The sequence below is a fragment of the Protobothrops mucrosquamatus genome, unplaced genomic scaffold, assembly GCF_001527695.2.
Source record: "Protobothrops mucrosquamatus isolate PMUCROS unplaced genomic scaffold, P.Mucros_1.0 scaffold3236, whole genome shotgun sequence".
NCBI lineage: Eukaryota > Metazoa > Chordata > Lepidosauria > Squamata > Viperidae > Protobothrops > Protobothrops mucrosquamatus.
The window spans coordinates 36,592-59,157 of NW_015389232.1; the positions used below are offsets into that span (position 1 = coordinate 36,592).

The 22,566-nt window shown below is 51.2% G+C and overlaps 2 protein-coding genes across 2 annotated transcripts; one reads left to right on the plus strand and one right to left on the minus strand.

Annotated features, from left to right (window-relative positions):
* Positions 1-2,717: 2,717 nt before the first annotated feature.
* Positions 2,718-8,295, minus strand: LOC107297333 (rab-like protein 2A). Its single transcript, XM_015826691.2, has 8 exons — positions 8,174-8,295; positions 6,331-6,360; positions 5,971-6,050; positions 5,413-5,492; positions 4,462-4,573; positions 3,700-3,797; positions 3,490-3,573; positions 2,718-2,813 (listed from the first exon to the last, which is right to left on the minus strand). The coding sequence occupies exons 1-8, from the start codon at positions 8,293-8,295 to the stop codon at positions 2,718-2,720; spliced, it is 702 nt and encodes a 233-aa protein (XP_015682177.1).
* A 926-nt stretch (positions 8,296-9,221) lies between these two features.
* NME6 (NME/NM23 nucleoside diphosphate kinase 6) lies at positions 9,222-15,721 on the plus strand. The gene is made up of 5 exons (XM_015826692.1): positions 9,222-9,314; positions 11,582-11,684; positions 12,452-12,491; positions 13,973-14,133; positions 15,576-15,721. Exons 1-5 carry the CDS (start codon positions 9,222-9,224, stop codon positions 15,719-15,721), a joined length of 543 nt encoding a protein of 180 aa, XP_015682178.1.
* The last annotated feature ends 6,845 nt before the right edge of the window (positions 15,722-22,566 follow it).

Here is a 22,566-nt window from a genome sequence, read left to right on the forward strand (position 1 = left end):
TGCACGAAAACGGGTGACCCGAGGCCCCTGCATTTAATCTTTCCCTGGGACCTCAGCACCGTCTGGAGAAGGCCAAGTATTGGGTTGCGTAAATATTTTGTTGTGCATACAAGCAACCCTTAACACGAAGACCAACTTCTACAAAGGCTAAGAATTGGAATCTATATACATGTAAGTTTAAATCCTGTTTCCCCCCCCTCCCCAGCTTTTCTTTGTGACAGATGTTTGGCAGTGTGTTTCTTATTGTTTACAAAATGTAAATATCCAATGTGTTTGCAAAAAAATATCTGTTCTGGTCCCAGGCTCTTTCATTTTCCTTGTTGCACTTCCTGTATTTTATGTCTCTAAACCGATCTTTCTTAATGGGGGAACATTTGTTGCCAAGTCAGCTGTAAAAGTTGTTCAGTTCTGCACACTTGATCACCGGCTGTTGGGTCACCGTTGCAGATGTAGAGCTCCACGCAAGTTTAGGCCACCCAACAGCAGTGCAGCATCATGAAGGTGTCCTCACCTTGCCTGATGGCTCTGTTGTGATGGAAGGTCCCACACATCTTGTACAACTTCCCAGCTCAGGTCTTTGAAGCATGGAAGGATCGGCCAAGTGGACCCCACTGAGTTAGTCCAGTTCTCTGCGGTCACTTCCACTATTCCATCTGCCCATTAACAACCATCTGAAGACCACTGAGATGGCAGTGCTTGTGCCCAGCATTCACAGCCAACTATTGGTGGGCTGTGCAATCAACCCCGTGGTCAACCCTACAGCTGGCACCTTTCTCTGCAGCCATATGCTTCCTGGCACTTCGTTCGTCGGTAGGTGTGCCATCTTCAGATCCAGCAGTTTCACCCTTGCCAAGTGTCCGTTCTTTCACTTTGGTCAAGCTGACCAAGTCTGCCTTTGGGTGAAGATCAGAGGTGGGCCTTCTCCCCTTCAGATCTTCACCCAAAGGCAGACTTCGTCAGCTTGACCAAACTGAAAGGGTGAAACTGCTGGATCTGAAGATGGCACACACCTACCGATGGAGGGCCAGTAAGCATCAATCTTCTCCATCTCTGGGGCCAGGTGTTGCTTGGGCTGGGGGTGGGAAAGCTTCACCTTAAGGTTGTCTTCTCAATAAAGACCACTTACCCATGCTAGTTACTGTTGTGGGTCCTTTACTGCCACACAATGTCCCTCATTCCAAAAAAGTGAAGAACCCTTTGCTCATCCTTCCTTGTTGGTGCCTGCTAGGCTCACGAATTTCCCAATTATCAGTCATCACAAATAAAACGGTGGCCATTTTAGCACATTATGGCTGACCACGACGTTTTTCTCCAGCTCATGGTCGGTCTCTGTGAAACCCAGAGAAGTGGGGACCAGCCATTGGAGGACAAGAAAATCGTGTCAGAATTCCTAGAGAAGGCTTGCTTGTAGAGACCCTCTCTAGGACTTTGGCTTGGAACTTACTGTAACTTTATGGTAAATAACTTGGTCAACACTGTGGATTGGCGGTAGTCCTCGCCTCAAAGTGAGTGATCCAAGCTAACCCTGTCTGTTAAGTGGATCAGTTGTCTGAAGAGATCCACATAACCCTGACCTCTCTGTGACCTAATCATGTGAGCAAACAGGGCTGATGGGACACATCAAAGCCCATTGTGCATTATGACCATTTTTCAGGCTTATGACCGCGGAAGCATCCCCGTGGTCACGTGATCAAAACTCTGACGCTTGGCAGCTTGTTCACATTTATGACGGTTGCAGTGTGTTGAGGTCAGGTGATCACTTTCTTGCAATCTTCTGACAAGCAAAGTCAATGGGGGAAGCCAGAATCGCTTAACAACCATGTTACTAACTGAACTGCAGTGATCCACTTAACAACTGTGGCAAGAAAGATCGTAAAATGGGGCACACCTCACATAACAAATTTCACCCTTAGCAACGTAAATTTTGGGCTCAACTGCGGTTGTCGAGGACTACCTGTATTCAAAGAGCTTTGGGTACGTATTCTTTATCTGTTGTGGAGACCAGGGGTAGGCACCCTTGGCTCTTTTATGACTCGTGGACTTCAACTCCCAGAATTCCTGGCTGGCTGGGGCAGGGGTAGGCAACCTGGGCTCTTTTATGACTCGTGGACTTCAACTCCCAGAATTCCTGGCTGGCTGGGGCAGGGGTAGGCACCCTTGGCTCTTTTATGACTCGTGGACTTCAACTCCCAGAATTCCTGGCTGGCTGGGGCAGGGGTAGGCAACCTGGGCTCTTTTATGACTCGTGGACTTCAACTCCCAGAATTCCTGAGCCAGCTCTGCTGGCTCAGGAATTCTGGGAGTTGAAGTCCACGAGTGGCTGGCACCGAAGGCCCAACCCAGAGCATTCGTTGCTCGCTCAGAATGCAACACAACCTGAAGGTGCCACACAATTGGGTCCTCTTTGCTCTCTCAGAGAAGCTATCAGGCTCAACTCTGGCTTCAAGACTTCCAAAATTTATTTCTCCGGCTGGAATTTTTCCAACAACAACAATATAGGCTAAGGGTCCTCTAGAAGTGAAACGGGGCATAGAGAAGCCCGAGGTCTACCAGCCCCAGCAGCCCCTGTTCTCTGGGGTGGAAACCTGGTCACTCCGCCGCCGTCTCCCAGGGCAGCAGAGCCCATCTCCACCTGGGTGCCTTCCCTCGGAGGCCCCTGGCTGCCTCCACTGAGCAGGTGGAGCTGCCCGTGGTCTCTGTGCCAGTGGCGGCCCCAGTTACTCGTTCCCAGGGCTCAGGTGGACCCAGGAAGGCTCCCCTTGACTGGTCTCCTCTGTGGGGGAGTCCTCCTCCTTCGTCTCCAGGTCAAAGTTCTGCAGGGAAAGCAAGAGAGAGAATCAACACAGGTGTTCCACACCTGGACTCTTCCAGGGCAGCAGCGGGATTGCGGCAAGAGAGGGCTTCCAGGTGGATGGATGGATGGATGGAAGGAAGGAGGGAAGGAAGGGAGGGAGGGAGGGAGGAAAAGGAAGGAAAGGAGGGAAGGAACAAAGAAGGAAAGAAGAAAGGAGAGGGAAAGGAAGAGTAAGAAAAAAGGAGGAAGAGAAGAAAAGAAAGGGGGAAGGAGGGAAGAAAAAGGGAGGAAGGGAAGGAAAGAAAGAGGAAGGAAAGGAGGAGACAGGGAAGGAGAGATAGAGAGGAAGGAGGCAGGCAGGCAGGCAAGAGGGAGGGAGAAGGAAAAGAAAGAAAGAGGGAGGCAGAGAGGGAGGGAAAGAAAGAGGGAGGCAGGGATGGAGGGAGGGAGGAAGGGAGGAAAGAGGGAGGGCAGGAAGGGAGGGGCTACCCCACCTGAGAAAAACGGGTCAGGGAGAAGAAGCCTTTTGACTGCCAGGCTCACGAAGGACCCAACTGCAGCTTCGTGTCATGGTGGTTGCCACCAAAAACGGCCCCTCCTGCATCCAGAGGCTCCCTGACTGCCCCCCTGGCCAAAGACTGAACTCCCTTTGGAGCCCCCAGCAGCCGCCCCTCGCGCCCGCCCCCTGCTCTTACGTCCAGCTCCTTTAGGACTTCGTCCATGAAGTCCTCCGAGTTCTGCTTGTAGGCCACGGCCAGCTTGATGGCATCAGTGAAGAGCTGCGGAGGGGGAAGGCAGAGGGTCAGTTGGGGGAAGGGGATGAGGCTGGGCTCCTCCGTACCCACCTCCCCTGTCCGGCCGGTGCCCTGCCTTGACCGGGAACCCAAGCCTTCCCCCCCCCTCACCTTCACCACGTTGGTGCCGTCTGCTGCAGAGACGAAGTAGAGAGGCAGGTTGAGCTTCTTGGCAAAGTTGAAGCTCTTCTGGGTCGCCTTCAGGTCGGCTAGAAACACGGGAGAGAATCGGCTGACCTCAGAGGCCTTCCAGGAGGGGCCGGGCCTCTCCCACCCGGAAGGAGACCCAGAGGACACGGACCGAGACAACCGAGCACCTACAGGCTCAATTCGGGGACTGAAACAACCCAACCGGTGAGTTTGCAACAAGCACCAAGGAATTGACTGGCCAAGCAGGGCAGGTTCTTACAGGGCAACACAGCTGGGAGGGACCTTGGAGGTCTTCTAGTCCAACCCCCTGCTCAAGCAGGAGACCCTAGACCACTTCAGACAAGTGGCTGTCGCGTCTCTTCTTAAAAACGTTCAGCATTGGAGCACCCACAACTTCTGGAGGCAGGTAGTTCCACTGGTTAATTACCAGAATAACAGAGCTGGAAGGGACCGTGGAGATCTTCTAGTTTTGCCCCCTGCTCAGGCAGGAGACCCTATCTCAGGGGCCCTCAACCTTGGCAACTTTAAGGCTTGCGGTTGATGCAGCTTTAACAGGAAGTTTCCTCGTGACATTCTCCACAACTGACTAAACAGTCTTGGGACAACAGGCGTTGTGTGGACTTAAAAAAACCCGAAGGCCAAAAGATTCCCCCTCGTCCAAAAAGAGGCTGAATCAAGTCTCCTCCCCGGAGGACTTCCCGGAGGTGAAAAGGAGAGGCCCACCATCAATTTTGTTGGCCACCACGATGCAGGGTATCTGGGGCCGGAACTCACGCAGCTCCTTATACCAGTTGGTCAGGTTCTTGTAGGTCAACTTCCTCTGGACGTCAAAGACCTGGAAGGGGGGAAGAGGAAGAGGGCGGCTGATCATGCGCTAATCAGGCCACAACCAGTATCTCAGATCCCGGTGGGAGAGAGACGACAGGTGTAAAGAATCCCAGGAAGAAGCATCTTCTCGACATTGGTAGGCTCGCTCAACATGGTCAGAGACTGGAGGAGTCAGGTGGGGAATTAGTCTGGAATCCTTACGTGGGCACAAAAGGGCAAGTCTCCTATCTGCCATCTCACTCCCGCTTTCGCTTGCCTCAGTGCCAGCCTGCCATAGACTCCGGCGGGGGAACTATTTGGCGGGGGGGCAAGGGGGAAACTCCTTTGTGTCCCACCAGCATCAGGAACACGGCGAGGACAACTGAGTCCCGGAGTCAGAAGAAGGGTGTCAACGCTGCAAATATTGAATATTCTTGCTTTGACAAAGTATGCAGAACTGTCTGGTATTTTTAGAGTTAATGCAGAGGAGAATGAGGGAGGAGGGAAAAGCCCACGAAAGGGAAAGGAAGGGAACCTTTGCCCTTCACACTAACTGGAGAAAGTAAATCATGACAGCAAAATAGGGAGGGGGAATGCTAGCAAAAATAACTGCTCAGTGGGTGGGAACTTCAGATCTTAGCATTCCCTTTCATCATGCCTGTGCTGACATTTTGTCACATAAATAAAAAGACTTTTTAGGATAAAATGCCTGGAAGTTCTTTGAAGTGTTTCATTAGTCGGAACCATGACAAAGGCTCTATATCCCCCTGCAGAGATCCCTCACTCAAGCATTTTGCCTGCTAGGAAAAACCCACTGGCTTTCCCCTGGACAACTGCCGCCCCAAGCCCCATGCGCCAGTTCCTTACCATGATGCAAGCATGGGCCTTGTGATAGTAGGACGGGTGCATGCTCTGGAAACGCTCCTGGCCAGCCGTGTCCCAGAAGTCTGGAAAGCAGGAATTCCACAGCTCACAAAGGACCCACCTAACTCACACAATCTCTCCAGGTCGGTATTTCTCAACCTCGACACCTTGAAGATGGGTGGACTTCAACTCCCAGGATCCCCCAGCCAGCCAGGGGAATTCCGGGAGTGGAAGCCCACCCATCTTCCAACGGCCAAAGTTGAGAAAGACTTCTCTAAGTCAGAAGATCCATCCTATTCGGCCTCCTGCAACTCGGGGTCTTCTGAATGCGGGTGGGCTGTGTGAGGTGGAGAGAGAGATAAATCACGGATCTCCTGCTGAGATCCAACCACAGGAGGACCTTCCAGCCAGCCAGCTTCTCAGCCCCTCCCATGCTTTGTTCTCAATGGGCAACTTCCAAGCCCCGGACAGGCGTGTTCATCAGAACAGAGTCCCACCCAATGAGACCAGGGACAGGACTCCACGCCGTGGCCTCCACCAAGGCGTCCACCAGGCCCTTACCCACAAGGACCGTCTTGCCGTCCACGGTGGCCGTGTGCTTGTAGAGGGTCAGGGCGAAGGTCGAGAGCTGCTGTGGCTTGCTGTGGGCCGGGTCAAGGAAAGGAGGCGGCGAACCAGGGTGGTCTTCAGGAAGGAGGAAGCCATGTAGAGGGTCCTCAGAAGAGGCAAGCCCACCAATGCAGAGCCTCCAGTGCTTCTGCCCACCAGCCCGCCCACCCAGCCCTGGAGCAACTTTAGGAGGGTTTTAGAACACAGAATCATAGGCCGAGAAGGGACCCCATCGAGGTCTTCTAGTCTAACCCACTGATCAAGGCAGGAGGCCTTACAATTTCCCCCGGGTTGCTGAGCGTCAAAGGATACAAGCCCTCCATGAGGAAGCGTTCCATCAATCTGGAAAAAGAGGGAAATTGCCCCGTTGAGGAAACTGAGTCCAAGGACCACCCCCCCCCAGCCCAGCCCAGCTTCTGTGGGAGAGGGCCAGGCAGAGGCCGAGGGGGGGGGAGTCAAATGCATCATCGGTCTGGAGTCTCTACATCCCCAAAAGAGAGCTAAGTCCAGCCCCCCCTTCCCCCGCGAAGCCCATGGCCTCTCATCTGGCCCCAATTTGCTTGACCATTAGTAGATCAGATTCTTGTGAATACAGGCAGTCCTCGCTTTACAAAAATTCGTTTAGTGACCATTCGAAGTTACAACGGCACTGGAAAAAGCGAGCTATGGCGATTTTTCACACTTATGACCATTGCAAAATCCCGACGGTCAGCTGATCAAAATTCAGACACTGGGCAACTGTTTCATATTTATGACGGTCGCAACGCCCCGTGGGGGGGTCACGTTATCCACTTTTGTGACCTCCCGACAAGCGAAGTCAACGGGGGAAGCCGGATTCACTTAACAACCGTGCGACTAATTTAACAACTGCAGTGATTCACTTAACAACTGCAGCAAGAAAGGGACAAAACTCAGCAAATGTCTCACTTAGCGACATAAATTCGAGGACCACCCAGAGGTACCATGGAATAAGTCCTCATTAAACTCCCTCCTGGCTCCCTGTTTCCTACGCCTGGCAGATTTTGGGTCAGCCGCTGACTGAGTGGGTGCTTCAGGCTCCCGTCCATCATCCCTTCCCTGGCGCCACCAACACCACACCCTGAATGCCCATGGAAGGAAGTTGACCCCACACAAAAGCCCCCTCAGCAAATTTATAGGCAAGAGCAGAACGCTCTGCCCAGCCATTCAGCCCCAAGATGGCTTCACGCGACAGCCGGCTTCCCACGGCGTCTTAAACCTCGTCTTGCGTCCCCACAACCACCCAGCCCCATTGGACCTGGTTGAGCGCGTTGCCAAGATCCACAAAAACACAGAAGCCAAAAAGGAGAACATCTGTTGCCACGAGGGGTCCTTGGTGCTCTCTGAGCTTGGCTGCTTTCTTGCAGACCTTTCGTGACCCCACTAGGGAACGTCATCAGGGCGAGTAGCATCACCGATGATCGTTACCTAGTTTGGGTAAATGAAAGCCTACCCCAAAAAACCTCCATCCAAGCTCAGAGGGCACCAAGGGGCAAACTTGAAAGCAATCTCAGCCGAGGGTGTGACGGCAGTTGCACACTTTTCCCAAAGAAACGGGTGGGGAAGTTGTGTCAACCGTCTTGTGCAACTCAACCAGACCCGCATCAATCAGCCGAGAGGTGGACGGACTTCAACTCCCAGAATTCCCCAGCCAGCGTCACCTTAGAGATCATCTAAACACCTGCATGAGATCATCTGGACCATCTGGCGCAGCTGCTGGGTCCCCCGCGGGGGTGGGGAGGAAGGGGGCACCCTGGGGTGGAGGGCGAGAGCCCCCCCCCTGTCCCCTCCTAGCACCTGGGACTTCAAGACCCCCCCCCCATGGGCCAGCAGCTGAGCCCCATCTCCTCCGATGCCCCCGTCGACCAGCCGGGGCTTCTGGGGGGAGGGGGGCAGCGACCTCGGGTCCCAATGGACTCTCCCACCCCTCGCCCGCCCCCATCCCGGGCTGCAGAGCGGGGTGGGGGGGGTCCCCGCCGGGAGCAGCGACCCCCGCCCGTGGCTGGGGCTCCGGAAGGGCGGTTGCGCAACTCCCGGAGCCCAACAGTGGGGCGGGGGGGGAGCGGCGGAGGAGACCCTCCTCTGCCCCCCGGGAGGGGGGGGGTCTGGCCGCGGGGGGGGGGAGGGGGCGACTCACTTGGACTTGCCCACGGCGCTGTCGCCCAGGCAGATGATCTTCACGTTCTCCTCCGCGTCGTACTTGTCCTGGTCCAGGCCGGCCAGGGGGGGCTCCCCCTGCGGACCCCCCGGCTGGGCCATGCGCGGAGGGGCTGGGCAGCCTCGGCCCCCCGGGTCGCCAAGGCTGCGCCCGCCGCTCCCCTTCCGCCCCCGTCCCCGCCCAGGCGACGCCGGCTCGGCTGCCGGGCGACCGGCCGGATGCGGCGCGCGGCCCCGCGGGGCTCGGGAGAGCGCGCCCGCCCCTTCGCCTCCCGCTTTCCCCGAGCCAGGCCGGCGTGCAAAAGTCCGCCCGCGTCCCCTTGCAAAGCGGGGCAGGGAGGGAGAGGCCCGCCGAGCGTGCAAAAGTGTGCAAAGGCTTCCCGCTTCCCCGGGCAAGCCGCAGGGAGACGCCAAGTGTGCAAACGTGACACAGTTGCCGCCTCTCGCTTCCCGCTTCCCTTTGCAAACCTGGGGGAGGGGAGTGAGACGGCAAGAGTGGGAAGTGGCGTGCAAAAGTGTGCAACGGCTTCTTCGCAAGCCGGAGGGAGATGCCAAGTGTGCAGAAAGCCACCCAGTTGCCGCTTCTCGCTTCCTGCTTCCCTTTGCAAACCGGGGCAGAGGGAGGGAGAGGCGTGCAAAAGGCGCGCCCTTCCCCCCCCTTGCACAAGCGGGAGAGAGCTGTCAAGTGTGCAACGGCGTCAGTTGCCTCTCGCTTCCGGCTTCCGCTTGCAAAAGCGGCGTGCGTGGGGAGGGGGGGGTGAAGTGAGTTCCAAGCGTGCAACAGGCGTGCAAAAAGTGTGCTAAAGGCGCTCCAACCTCGCTTCCGGCTTCCCTACACAACGGGGAGGGGGGGGAGGAGGCGCAAAAGCGTGCAAAAGCGTCCCAGCCCCGGAAGGGGCCGTGCTGGGTCCCCACGTGCGTGTCTCCTTGCAGCGGCGCGTTTCCTCCCTCTGGCTTGCAGCGGAGCGGCGGGTAGAGCGAGACAACCCCCCCCCCCGTCCCGCAGACCCCCCCCAATCCCGGTCCAGATGCGGCCCTCCTGGCCGGGGCTGCGGCGGGCACTGCAGCTGACCCTGGCCATCGTCAAGCCCGACGCGGTGGCCCACCCACTCGTGCTGGAGGTGAGTGCAAAGGGCCTGCCCAGGGTGGGGTTTGCACCCTCCTGGACTGGGGGGGGGGGTCGGTCAACCAGAGGTCTCTGACGGGGGGGGCAAGGAGCAGGGGGGAAAATACCCCCCCCCCAGCCTTCTAGAGCAGGGTTCCTCCACCTTGACCGCTTTAAGATGGGTGGCATTCTGGGAGTTGAAGTCCGCCCATCTTAAAGCCACCAAGGTGGAACAGGACACAGAACTTGGGTTTTTTAGAAAAATTTTAACACCACAACTCTAAAATATTTGGTTTTAATTTGGTTTTATTTGGCGGGGATTGCGGGTATGTCTTTGTTTTAAATATGTTGTGAGCCGCCCTGAGTCCCGTCGGGAGAAGGGCGGGATATAAATCAAATAAAATGAAATGAAATGAAACACAGACGCCTAAGGCTGGAGGGTCCTCTGAGGTCTTCTAGTCCAACCCCTGCTCAAGGCGGGAGACCTTATACCAGAGGCCCCCCAACCTCTTGGGCACCAGGGGCCGGTTCTGTAGAGAGAGGTTTTTCCGTGGACCGGAGGGGCCCCTGGTTTTGTGGGCTGCCTGCATCTCGTGGATTTGGCTTTGCTTGTTTGTGCAGACCATTTGCTGGCATGCCGTGGACAGTCCGGGGGTGGGGTGGGGTGGGGACCCCTGCCTTGTACCATCCTTATTCCATGTCACATCTGCTTTTGAAGACCTCCAGCTGTGAAGCCCCCACCACCTTGGGAGGCAAGTGATTCCCTAGAGTAGACTAAGAGCTGTGGTTGATATTAGCCTAGTTCTTGAGGGTGGTCAACAACCCTGGATGAGGCGTTGTGCAGGTCCCCAAGGAAAGAGGAGGCGGCCAATCGCTCCTTTAACTCTTTCACTGCCACACTCCAGTTTTCAGCACCTAGGGAGTCTTCACATCTGGCCAGCTAAGCAACAGAAGGACCAAAGAACTCCATGGTTGGCCTCTGCTTAGGAGATCTGTCGGCCTTGATCCAGCTCTGGTGGTCAACCGGATGTTTCTAGGGTGGGGGCAAAAGCCACGGATGGAAAGCTGCCTCCTGCCCTGTCTTAGTTTTGTGGACTAAGACTTGGAATGGGTGAAGAGGGTCACCACCAGAAACCCACTGGTCAAGGAGGATCCTGTCCTCTGTGAATTGCAGTTGACGTATCTATCTCCCCACATTCTGAGGGCATAAAGATTTATTTGGGTTGCACAAAGAACTGCCTGCTATGCTGGGTTTCTAGGTTCCCCTCAAATAGCTTCACTGGTGGCACCTCAGTCTTTGGAGAGACCCTCACCCACACCCTGTTCTCCAGCGTATTCATGACCTTGTGCCCCACAATAGGGTGTCTCCCCTCCCTCCCCTTTGTAGAAGGAGCCCATGGTCTAGGTCAAGATCTGACTTTCCAGTGGCGCATTGAGTAGACCGTGGGTCACCATCGATCTTTATAGATGGGGAAGCTCAGACTTTCTGTTGAGCCCAAGACCAGTGGTGGGATTCAACCAGTTCTCTGTGTGGATGCCGCTTCCAGAAGTCCATTCTGGGCCTGGGCAACCAAAAATTAGCTACAGGTTCTGCCGAACTGGTGCGAACCGGCTGAATCCAACCACTGCCCAAGACCCCCTCCTTTTGCAGTTGGCTGGCATTGATTTGGGGTCTCTGTTGCATCCCCAACTTGGGTTATTTTGTATATTTTATTATTTCTCTATAAAAATTGGGATTACAGTCATTTAGTGTGAGTTCTAGTGGTCCAGCAGACCTCCAGGGCAAATTGGTTGTGGAGAGCTAAGGTCTTCTCCATGTTTGGACCAATCCTGAGCAAATAAGTGATGGCTCAGTTCAAAAATGTTTTGGAGTCTTCAGTCTGAGATTTATCATGGTTTCAAAAATCTGTTGAGGTTGTCTATGGAGGTACTCAACCATCCAGATCATGATTGTCCCAAAGGTGTTTTTTCCCCCAAAAGGTACCTGGACTTCCTTGATTTTTTTTTTCTTTGAAGACATTTTGCTTCTCATCCAAGAAGCTTCTGAAGAACTGAAGAAGCTTCTTGGAAGAGAAGCAAAATGTCTTCAAAGAAAAAAACAAAATCCAGTTGCCCTTTAGAGGAAGCACCTTTGGGACAACGACGGAGGTCAGTTTTCTCAGAAGCTAAGGGACAAGGTCACTTGCCCTCACCAAAAGCCCTCTGGACAATGGCCAGGTGGTGTGAGGCCTCTTTGGACTTTTCATGGCCTTCCCCTTAATGTTCTTCTCGGTCTTCTCCTAGGCAGTGCACGAAACCATTCTGAGCCACAAATTCTTGATCGTCCGGACAAAGGACCTCCTCTGGAGCAGAGAGGACAGCCGGAGGTTCTACCAAGAGCACTCAGGTTGTGGTGAAGACTTCCAGATGCAACAGGGCTAAAATCCTGGTTCCTGGGAAACACTGGGGAAGGGTCTCTTGTCCTCCAGTCCCGTCTTGGGATCCTCCCCAGGGCATCCCAGTTGGCTTCTGGATATCGCAGAAGCTGGGCTAGATGGACCTCAGGTTTGGTCCAGTTCAGAGTTTCGATGGTCCGAGGCTTCCTGTACCCGAAAGATTTTCATATCCAGATAACGGGAGTTCAGAGGGGTTCAGTAGAGGGAATCTAGAAACCCCGAACCCCCATTTTGGGGCCTTGAAGAAATAATGTCCAGCTTTCTAGAGATCAAAATCTGGGCCTCCTAGTGTTGACCATGTCCCTGTCCCTCATGGGTATGGAGCTGAGTGTCCTCCTGGGTGAACCTGATCCAGCTATGAGCAGACGTTCACGCAGTTGGGATGAAGAAAAGGATGGGGCTCCATGTGTAGATCCTTCCTGCAGTTCATTTCTGGTGGTCGGAGGGCTTCCTGTGGCCAGGGATCAAAGCTGAGGCCCATAATGTTCTTGTAAGCCTTGGCCATCTTGGCTGCTCAACTCCACATGAAAGTTGGGATGGGGCCTGCAGACCAAGCCAATTGTGTTGGGCCCTCCATGCTGGATCCAATCCATTTTGCAACACAACAGCCCTCTTTCTCGGTTGCTGTGGGTCCTCGCTTGCATTGGGGTCCAGCAGGGTGGAGAGCTGGCAGAGCAGAACCCGTCTTGTTCCTCACAAGTTCTTCTTCTTCCTCCAGGGCGCTTTTTCTACCGGAGGCTGGTGGAGTTCATGTCCAGGTAGGTCCGAAGCTGGTGGCGAGAAGACCCCCTTCCTGTTCCCCTTCAAAGGCCTGCTGAGACCCCCAGTTCCCCCGGCTACCTTCACCCCAAGACCTCAATAGTTTTGTTCTAGAGGAGGGGGAAAGTAGCCAGGGGAATGCTGAAAAAGTAGGAAAAAAGGGCAGGGTTCCAATCACTTAATCGCAGCCACCATCTTGACTTTTTTGCCCCCCTGGAGACCCCTGTCAATGTTCTGTCTCGCTGTTGCGACGCAAAAGAGGCGGAGAGACCTGCAGCCATAAAAATTTACTATGCTGTTGGAACAAGAACTAAATTCTCCACCCTGTGGAAAGGGCGGTAGCCAAAATTCAGTAAAAAATAACCCTTCCCATCCATGTTTATGTCCAGTTGAGAAATAGCAAAAATTCCCAACAGATTCCAGATGGGAAAGATGGGAAACTTTTTATAGATCTCTCTCTCTGTGTGTGTATGTGTATGTGTGTGTGTATATGTATATATATATATTTGTGTGTGTGTGTGTTTATGTGTATACATGTATATGTGTGTTGTGTATATATATATATATAAAGACAAAAAAGAAAAAAATGTGTATAATGGAGGTTTTTTCAGATGCACCTTCTTTAATGCTTAGTTTGTTTTGTGAGAAAAAATATTTTAAATTGTAGGAAAAATTTTAGTAGCTGTTGTGTTGCCTCCTTTATCAAGATATTTGTGCCTGTGTGTACATGCGTGTTTGTGTGTGTATATATTAAAATGATCCTAATTTGGACACTTACAAAAACCCAGCTGTCCAGAGAAGGCTGTGATGCTGGGAAGAGTGGACGAAAAGATGAGAAGGGGATGACCAGCAGGTGGTGTGTGTTTGTGTACTCGGTTAGCATGGTTGGAAGATCTGAAAGACCAGATATGGGACAGACCTTCCAAAAACCACGTTCTGTGTGGTCACCGAGTTGATGTGGCACCTAATGAAAAAGATGTGTGTTGTGTTGAGTTGCATTGGCCACCAGGAGGCAGCAGATGACCAGTTTCATGCCTGGCCGGAAATTACTGTGTGAGGCTTGAGGACCTGTCCAGGGCTAGATCTAAGCGCTTTCTCTGTTGATGTTCCAGGTGGGGAAATGTGGGTGTGGTTCTAGATCGAAAGGATTCTAGATTCGGAGGGAGGGAGGGAGGAAAGAAGGAAGGAAAGGAGGGAGGGAGGGAGGGAGGGAGGAAGCAAGGAAGATGGGAGGAAGGAAGAGGGGGAAGGAAAGCAAGGAAGATGGAAGGAACAGAGGAGGAAGAAAAAAAGAAAGAAGGAGATAGGAAGGAAGGAAGGGGAAAGAAGAGGGAGGGAGGAGGGAAAGGGGGGAAGGGGCTGGAAGGAAGGAAAGAAGGAAGAGAGAAGAAGGAAAGGAGAAGAGGGAAGGAAGGAGAAGGATCCAGAAATAGGCAGAGACCAGGGCGTCCCACGGATTTCTCTCTCCTTGCCCTTTCAGCGGCCCCATGAGGGTTTATATCCTGGCTCACGAGGAAGCCGTCTCTCGCTGGAGATCCCTGATGGGTCCCACCAAGGTGTACCGTGCCCTCCACACTGCCCCAGGGTCCATCCGTGGGACTTTGGGCCTCACCGACACCCGGAACACCGTCCACGGCTCAGGTGAGCCCCAGAGCTGGATCCGCCTGGCCTCCACGGGGGGACTCCTGAAGGCCTCCAGAGCCGCCTGGGACGTTTCAGGGGCCACGAAACAAGCGCTCAAAACTGGGGGGTGGGTGGGTTTCCCAGATGGGTGAAGGGTGAGACGGTCACCCGTCCACTTTGGATGTGGAAAGTCAGCACCACGGACTGGATCCTGTGTGCCCAATCTAATCTGCCCTGAGAACAATCAGAATTGATTCTGTTGGGCCAGTTCTGGTGGTCTTGGGTGGTCTTGGGTGCCTGCGTATCTTCTCCAGAATATTTGGGAAATTCAGTGCTCCCCCAGCAGTTCAGGCAGGATTGGAGCAGACCGGTGCACAGCGGCAGACCAACAGAGCGTGCTGACATGCGCCTCCCCTTAAAAGGCGAGAACGGTGAAAGATCCTGGAATTTTTTTATTCCAGAATAAGAAGTGAGGATTGGGGTAAAAAATGAAGGTATCAGGGTTCTTCAGTTCAGCCCGACTCGTAAAACCCAGGGTGTGGGTCCCAACTATGGGGAGGGGCCTCAAAAGGTTAAATCTTGGCAAGTGGACCAAACTTTTATTAAAACCGAGACGTTTCGTTACTCATCGAAGGAAAACGTCTTCAGTCAAAACGCAAATTTTGGGTAGTCAGAGAGTTGTTGGAAGGAACCAACTCTTGCCATACAGACTACGCGGTGCGTGTGTGTGTGTGTGTGTGTGTGTGTGTGTAAATCTGAGATACTTTTGGCCTGGATGATTGAGTCTTCATTTACATACAGATGATTGAGTGGATGATTGAGTCTTCATTTACATACAGGCTGGGGAATTCTGGGAGTTGAAGTCCACCTTCCAGTTGCCAAGGTTGAAAAAAAACTGATCTGAAGGAATTCATGTTAAAGGTGGTCCTTGACTTAACAGCCATTCGTTTAGCGACCGTTGGAAGTTACAACAGCACTGAGAAAAATGTCTTACGACTGCATTTCAGCACTGAACAACCATTGCAGTATCCCCATGGTCAAATTTCAAACGCTTGGCAACTGGCATGTACTTAGGACTGTTGCAGTGTTCCGGTGTGTGTGTGTGTGTCATGTGATCAGCTTTTCTGACCTTCTGACCAGCAAAGTCAACGGGGAAGGATTCATTTAACAAGGATTAAATTTCCTGACAGTGAGGACAATTGACCAGTGGAACGGCCTGCCTCCAGAAGTTGTGCTCCATCACTGGAGGTTTTTAAGAAGAGATCAGTCAGGATAGAGCTGGAAGGGGTCTTGGAGATCTTCTAGTCCAACCCCCTGCTCTAGCAGGAGACCCTATATGGAGATTGGACAGCCATTTGTCTGAGGTTTCCTGCCTGAGCAAGGGGTTGGACTAGAAGATCTCCAAGGTCCCTTCCAACACTGTTATTTTATTGTTCTGTTGTCTCCTTCTTCCTCCCCAGACTCTGCAGCCTCAGCCAGCAAGGAAATTGCCTTCTTCTTCCCAGATTTCAACGAACAGGAGTGGTACCAGTGCGAGGAGCCACGGCTTTGTAGAGAAACAGGTGGTCCACACGTGGTCCTGGGCTGCAACCTGAAAGACAGCTAGATGGAACAAGACTAACCAGCTTGGAGTTTCTCCCGTGGATGTGAACTGGGCTTATGCCATGTCCAGTGGGCAGCCCTCATGAACTGCAGCATTATTACAACAGACCAACTTTGTTGTCAGGAGACCCCCAGCAGATGGGGGGGGGGGGTTTGCCCCTTTTCCTGTGCCAGAGATCAGAGACATCCATTGGGCAGTCTTCACCGATTCTCACCTTCTCCAGGGTGTTCCAGGCAAGGGGCAAGAGGCTGGGATGGGGGCAGCAGTCTGCCTTGGTTCTCTTGAAGCACCTGGGACCAAGGATGATGTCCAGAACCTGGGACCTTAACCAGGATAGACCTGCCCCCAACTTAGAACAGTCTTGGGTTACTGTCTACCGGTCTTCTCAGAAGAACTGGAAGACCTTTGAAGAAGAACAAGGGATCACCATCCTAGAAACAGAAGCCAGATTTAAGAAGGATAGCCTTTTCTGGGGTCAAGCCCACTCTAGGCTCTCCTCCCCCCCGTCTCAAGCTGGATCGACAAATCGAGCCCCCCCTATTTGCAGGACGCACAAGCCTGAATTAATTTTTATCTTGGCTTGCACGCTGGGCAAACCCATGCTGGTTGGTCCGTGTAGGATTCCTAGGCCGTTGGAAAAAAAAGTGCTCCTTAATGGTCAACTTTGGGGTGGGAACCCTTTGTGGTTCACAACTGGATGGTCAGTCTTGGTTTGGGGAGGGGTCTGAAAGGGCTGTGGAGCTGGACAGTGATGAGGCTCCTCACCCCCCTGTATGCCCCTCTCTCTCAGCCTCGGCACCCATGTTCTCATCGTACTTCATGCAACCCATCCACGGGGAACAGAAGCATGGAGGCTACCAAACATTTGTAGGCATCTGGATCCCATGCAGATGCCTCAAGATCAGGGGTGTCCAACCATGTCAAGTTTTAAGACTTGTGGACTTCAACTCCCAGAATTCCCCAGACACCCCTGCGTTAGACTCTGGGTTGCCCATCAAAGGACACCAGAGATCCTCCAAGCATCATCTCCTTTGGAGAGTTTGGCCTTTGACCTCCTGATTGTATATCTTCCTTCTGAAAGTGCTGAACCCAAGAAAGTTTTTTTTTTTTTTTTTTTTCAAAAAAGTGAGCAAACGTCAAGGAAGGATTCACCTGCTCCACCTTGGCATTCCTTCCACTGAGACAGCAAGTATTTATTAAGTATTATTAAGGCTAGACAGTCACTTGTCTCAGATGGTATAGTTTCTCCTGTTTGAGCAGGAGGCTGGACTAGAAGACCTCCAAGGTCTCTTCAAGCTGTGTTCTGTTCTACTCTTACTGTACTCTACTCTACTCTACTCTACTCTACTCTACTCTATTACCAACTGGGGAGGCAATACAGGGTTCGCACCCTCAAAACCAACAGAAAAATTACCATTTATGAGTTTTTTTTCTGCCAATCCGATGGACTCTGCTGCTTTTTAGACCTGATGATTAAATACATCCTTGTTCAGTGGAAGGATGACACTCGCTCCAGCCTGGCCTTCAACCCGTGTGGACTGCCAGACCTTTCCCAGGAATGAAAGGTGAAATATATTCACCTAGAATCCATGTTATGGAACAATTAACAGGGATTTTTTTTTAAAAAAATATTAATTACTGTAATCTCTATTTTGGGTACAAATTCTCCAAACTTATTTATCTTATTGGTAAATTATTCCTGCCGGGGTGGGGTGGGGTTTTATTTCTGTAAACGGCTCGGAGTTGCTGTTGGTCAGTTGGGCAGCCGTATACATTTTCTTAATAAAATAAAAATAAATAAATTTGCTAGATAGGATAAAAAGTGGCACCGAATCTGAGCGAGTGGCAAAGCATAAGCAAACTGTCAAGGCGGGACTAGAACTCACCGTCTCCTGGTGATGGGCCCAAAGTCACCCAGTTGGCTTTCATGCCTAAGGCGGGACTAGAACTCACCGTCTTCTGATGATTGGCCCAAAGTCACCCAGTTGGCTTTTCATGGCTATGGCAGCACTTGAACTCGTAGTCTCTCACTTGGTGCCTTAACCCCTAGCTGTGTGTTCGAAGCCACCATCTTGATCTTTTTTAAAAAACCACATAACACTCTCAAAGTGCGAAGAAGGTTTTTTTTTCTGAGAATCAAAGCCGCTTCCAAGTGGAAGGAAGGGAAAACAGCACTCCTGGGTTAGATTAACCAAAGTGATACGATTTTACGGAAGGTCTCCAATTGAGATATCAATTTTTCTCAACACTTCAATGGGGAAGCATTATTGAAGGTAAACAGCAGAGCTGGGAACTCCTCATGACTATCATCTGCCATTTTTAATTATAAGATTGCAGCTTCCCATCTTTATACCATGTAATTTCTATTATAAATTGTAGCTAATTTGCAGTCGAGGTGGATGACACCGGTTTAAATTGAATTGTTGAACAAATGATGCACAGTGTTCCATGTTTTTGTTTTTTTAAATCCTCCCATTGATGGGGAGTTTGTCTTTGTCAATCCTGGGAATTTGAGGGTTCTGGTTAGGATCTTAGTTGTTCCTGGCACAGCACCGTTCTGGATGGAGAGCTCGGATGTTGTTCCTGGGATCTGTTCGAGAACCTCTTCTGGAACAGTCACAGCCCTGAGTGCCCTTACCACACTGGATCCACTTTGGCCTTGACTTCCCACATCCTCTCCAGTTCCTCCTCCAGGCTCTACTATTTCTCCAGCTTCTCCCTGGTGTTGCTGTCACCTGGCACCACTGCATCTATCACCATCATTGTGTTTTGGTCTTCTCTACTACCGCAATGTCTGTTTGACTGGCCAGTCCCTGCTTCTCTGTCTAGATCACAGGATCTCAACTTGTTCTCCATGACCTTTTATAGGATCTCCCATCTGGATTTAGGAGGGTCTAGCCCAGGGGTAGGCAACCTGCGCTCTTTTATGACTGGTGGACTTCAACGCTCAGAATTCCTGAGCCAGCATGGGGGAACTATGGCCCCCTCATGACTTGTGGACTTCAACTCCCAGAATTCCTGAGCCAGCATGGGGGGACTATGGCCCCCTCATGACTCGTGGACTTCAACTCCCAGAATTCCTGAGCCAGCATGGGGGAACTATGGCCCCCTCATGACTTGTGGACTTCAACTCCCAGAATTCCTGAGCCAGCATGACTCAGCTTGGAAACCTCTCCCTTTCCCCTCAGCAATGCTGGCTCAGGAATTCTGGGAGTTGAAGTCCACCAGTCATAAAAGAGCCAAGGTTGCCTATCCCTGGTCTAGCTCATGCTTTGTGCAGATGTTTCTCTACTTGGTTCTGCTTGGATGTGCTATTCCTGCCTGCATCTTGCATCTTGCCGCTCTGTGTTGGATTGTCTGAAGCCCCCTTATATAGTCTACACCTTGGATCCTGTCTGTTGTGGGAGACCTCTGCATCTTTGGGTCTTGTGCTTGGTGCCTCTTTTTGTGCTGCCATGATCAGTGCCTCAGGCATGTCTTTTTGTGTAACCCTTTCTGGCCACTGGTGGGATTTCACAGCGTCTGCCACCTCGGCTATCTGTAGGAGGATATTTGTAGCTCAGGGTGGAAATGAGGGGTCTGTATCTCACGATTTCAGTTTCCTGAACAAACTTCAGATGGAGCTTCTAACTGGTATTAAATTTGGCCCGTCTCTTTTCTCTAATCAGAGCTGTCAGTTTTGGCATCCCAGCCAGCTCCACCAACTTTAGCAAGCACACTTCCGTTGTGGCTATTGTCACATTCTTCCAACAAAGAGCATATGGAAGCCTTGCTGCCTGGCAATTTTCCCAAAGTTTTGCCCGTCAATCTTCACTAAAACATCTCTGCTTATGAAAAAATGGGCAGATGGAAGGGAAGCCATGTTGTGCCAGGGAGGGAGGGAGGGAGGAAAGGAAGGAAGGAGGGAAGGAAGGAAGGAAAGAAAGGAAAGAAAGAAAAGAGAAAGAAAGAAAAGAGAAAGAAAGAAAGAAAAAGAAAGAAAGAAAAAAAGAAAGAAAAAAAGAAAGGCTTTTGGTTCCAAAGGCCAACTCTTAAAATAACCTACATGGTCAAACATCAAAAAGCAAATGAACTGCAACTTTGTACGTTCAAGCTGATCTTAGAAAACAAACACACCTTGGGGCCAGGTGAAGAAGTTGGTCAGGAGAACGCCTAGGTTTGTCCCTTCTGTTTTAAAGAAACTTCATGTTCAAGTAAGAGAACAATGAAGTGGATGGCATCTCCCCGAGGAAGAACTCAAGAAGCCCAGGAGAGCTGAGGGCTGTGATTGTAACAAGAAAGTTAATAACTCCCTTTGCACCTTGTTTAATCCTTCCAGAAAAACAACCTGGTTGACAATGCCATCTCTCCCCTGATAATTCCACCCCATTAGCAGCCTCCCTGGGGGGGGGTCTTTCAAGGTGCAAAGAGAAGTCTCAGACGAAGGAGCAGAGCTGGAAAACTTCCTGATCAACTTTGCCAATTAAGTGTTCTCGAAACTAACCGGCTAATTGGCAACAAGTATTCCCTGAAGATGAACAAATTTTAATTCAGCTATGAGAACTAAGATCTCCTGGTTTAGCAAGGTAAGAACTTAATGAAACCCAACAGCATAGAGCAGGGGAAGGCAGCCTTGGCCCCTTCGTGACTCGTGGACTTCAACTCCCAGAATTCCTGAGCCAGCATGGGGGAACTATGGCCCCTTCATGACTCGTGACTTCAACTCCCAGAATTCCTGAGCCAGCCTGGCTCAGCTTGAAAACCTCTCCCTTTCCCCTCAGCATGGCTGGCTCAGGAATTCTGGGAGTTGAAGTCCACGAGTCACAAAAGAGCCAAGGTTGCCTACCCCTGAACCTGGGCCTCTTTACAACCTGTGTGTCATGGGTCCGATCGATAGAGACAAATAAAGCAGAACTCCAAGGCTTGCAAATTTCTCAAAGAACATGTTTATTGATGCAGAGTATCGGCACTTCAAAAGTGAAACCAAGTCTGAAGAGATGCATAACAATTCCCCAATACAAAGTTTCCCCACTCAGCTTGTTGGTGGGTTTTGCGTGAAACACCCATCCTGCAGATTTGGGAACAGCCAATGACCTTGGTTCCCATGAGAGAAAGTTTGAGAGAGAAAGTCTGTTTTGTTTAGCGCAACACCTGGCAAACCCCCTCCCTCTATGCTATGTGGCAACTACGAATGAGAAGATATAGTAGTTTTCCCTTGTGCAACCTAGAGTCCAGAATACGTTTGATCTCATAACGTGTGTCTCTCTACCACTACTGGACCAGGTGGCTCTTTAGGAATAGGTTTGAAGGTGGATTCTGACACAGGCTGCAATGAAACACAGGATGGACTTTCCCCAACAATCGCGGAAGTTTTAATTCCACCAACACAGGGTTTATGATCCTGATAATAGGGAAAGGACCAAGGAACTTCGGACCCAATTTCTTGCTGGGAAATTTTAACCGTAGATATTTTGTTGAAAGATAAACGAATTGCCCAACATAAAAGGGTTTTTGAGGGGAACGTCCTTTGCTTGTTCCTTGTAATCCTTTGTAGCTTTAGCCAATGCTTTCTTTGCATTCACCCAAACCCCCTGGAAAGATGTCACCCATTGGTTCAAGGTCTGGGAAGTAGGTGGCTCCTGTGGGAACTCAGGCATGGGCACAAAATCTCTATCCATCACTATTTTGCATGGGGTGAGACCAGTATTACCATGCACAGTATTATGGTAGGCTACCTCTGCAAAAGGTAAAAGGTCAGCCCAATTCGACTGCTGGTAATTCACATAACATCTGAAATAATGTTCCACCATCGCATTAGCTTTTTCAGTGGCACCATTAGTATTCGGATGAAAAGCAGATGAAAGCCCCTGGGGGGACCCAATCAGTTTAATAAACTCCCTCCAAAATTTGGCAGTAAACTGCACCCCTCTGTCAGAGATAATCCATTTTGGGGCACCATGGAGCTGGTATATGTGCTGCAAAAACAGTTTGGTTAGTTTCTTGGCAGAAGGAAGTCCCAAGCAAGCGATGAAATATGCCTGTTCAGAAAATAAATCAATCACAGTCCATATCACAGTGTTTTCCTTGCTCTCAGATAATTCTACTATAAAATCCATGAATATCTCCTCCCAAGGCTGAGAGGCGTCGGCCACTTGCTATAATAAACTTGGGGTTTTTCCAGGACACTTCTTTATGGTAGTACAAGTGGCACAACTTTTTACATAACTCTCAATGTCTTTTTTCATTTTTGGCCACCAGAATTGCCTCCGCACTAGATGCAATATTTTTAAAACTCCAAAGTGACCTGCTTGCTTAGCGTCATGACCCCGTTGCAACACCTGAGTCTGAGGCTTTCCAGGAGGTATAACTTAGAGCCTTTCTAAGCTAATCCCCCTCTTAAAGTCAATATAGACCTGTTATCTTTAAACCAGGCATCAGTCTCTAACTTCTCCTTTAGCTCCTTCAACGATCGATTGTCAGGACCCATAGGGGGGCTCTGTGTGTGCGATCTGTTCGTTATTTGGGATGCGGACTGCAGCAAAGGAATAATGGAGTTAATCACTTCCTCTCTGTTGCTTTTGAACTGGGGCATTCTGGACAAGGCATCCGCCAGAAAGTTCTTGCTTCCAGGAATATATTTTAAGGTGAAATTAAAATGGTTGGAGTATTGAGCCCATCGAACTTGCTAGGGGGATAATTTATGAGGGATTTTGAGGGATTCCAAGTTTTTGTGATCAGTCCACACCTCAAAAGGTAATTTCCCCTCTTCCAAGAAATGACGCCATGTCAGCAACGCCCAACAAACTGCAAAAGCCTCTTTCTCCCAAGTCGCCCACCTTCTCTCAGTCTTGGTTAATTTCTGGGAAGTG

Bases quoted from the DNA above. Each gene is read 5' to 3' on its own strand.
- NME6 (XM_015826692.1), top strand. From the start codon at position 9,222: ATGCGGCCCTCCTGGCCGGGGCTGCGGCGGGCACTGCAGCTGACCCTG. The intron at 12,492-13,972 runs GTAGGTCCGAAG...TTGCCCTTTCAG, and splicing joins CTGGTGGAGTTCATGTCCAG to CGGCCCCATGAGGGTTTATA. The intron at 14,134-15,575 runs GTGAGCCCCAGA...CTTCCTCCCCAG, and splicing joins GAACACCGTCCACGGCTCAG to ACTCTGCAGCCTCAGCCAGC.
- LOC107297333 (XM_015826691.2), bottom strand. From the start codon at position 8,295: ATGGCCCAGCCGGGGGGTCCGCAGGGGGAGCCCCCCCTGGCCGGCCTG. The intron at 6,361-8,173 runs GTGAGTCGCCCC...CTCTTTTTCCAG, and splicing joins AGCGCCGTGGGCAAGTCCAA to ATTGATGGAACGCTTCCTCA. The intron at 3,574-3,699 runs GTGAGGGGGGGG...CCCCCTCCGCAG, and splicing joins ACGGCACCAACGTGGTGAAG to CTCTTCACTGATGCCATCAA.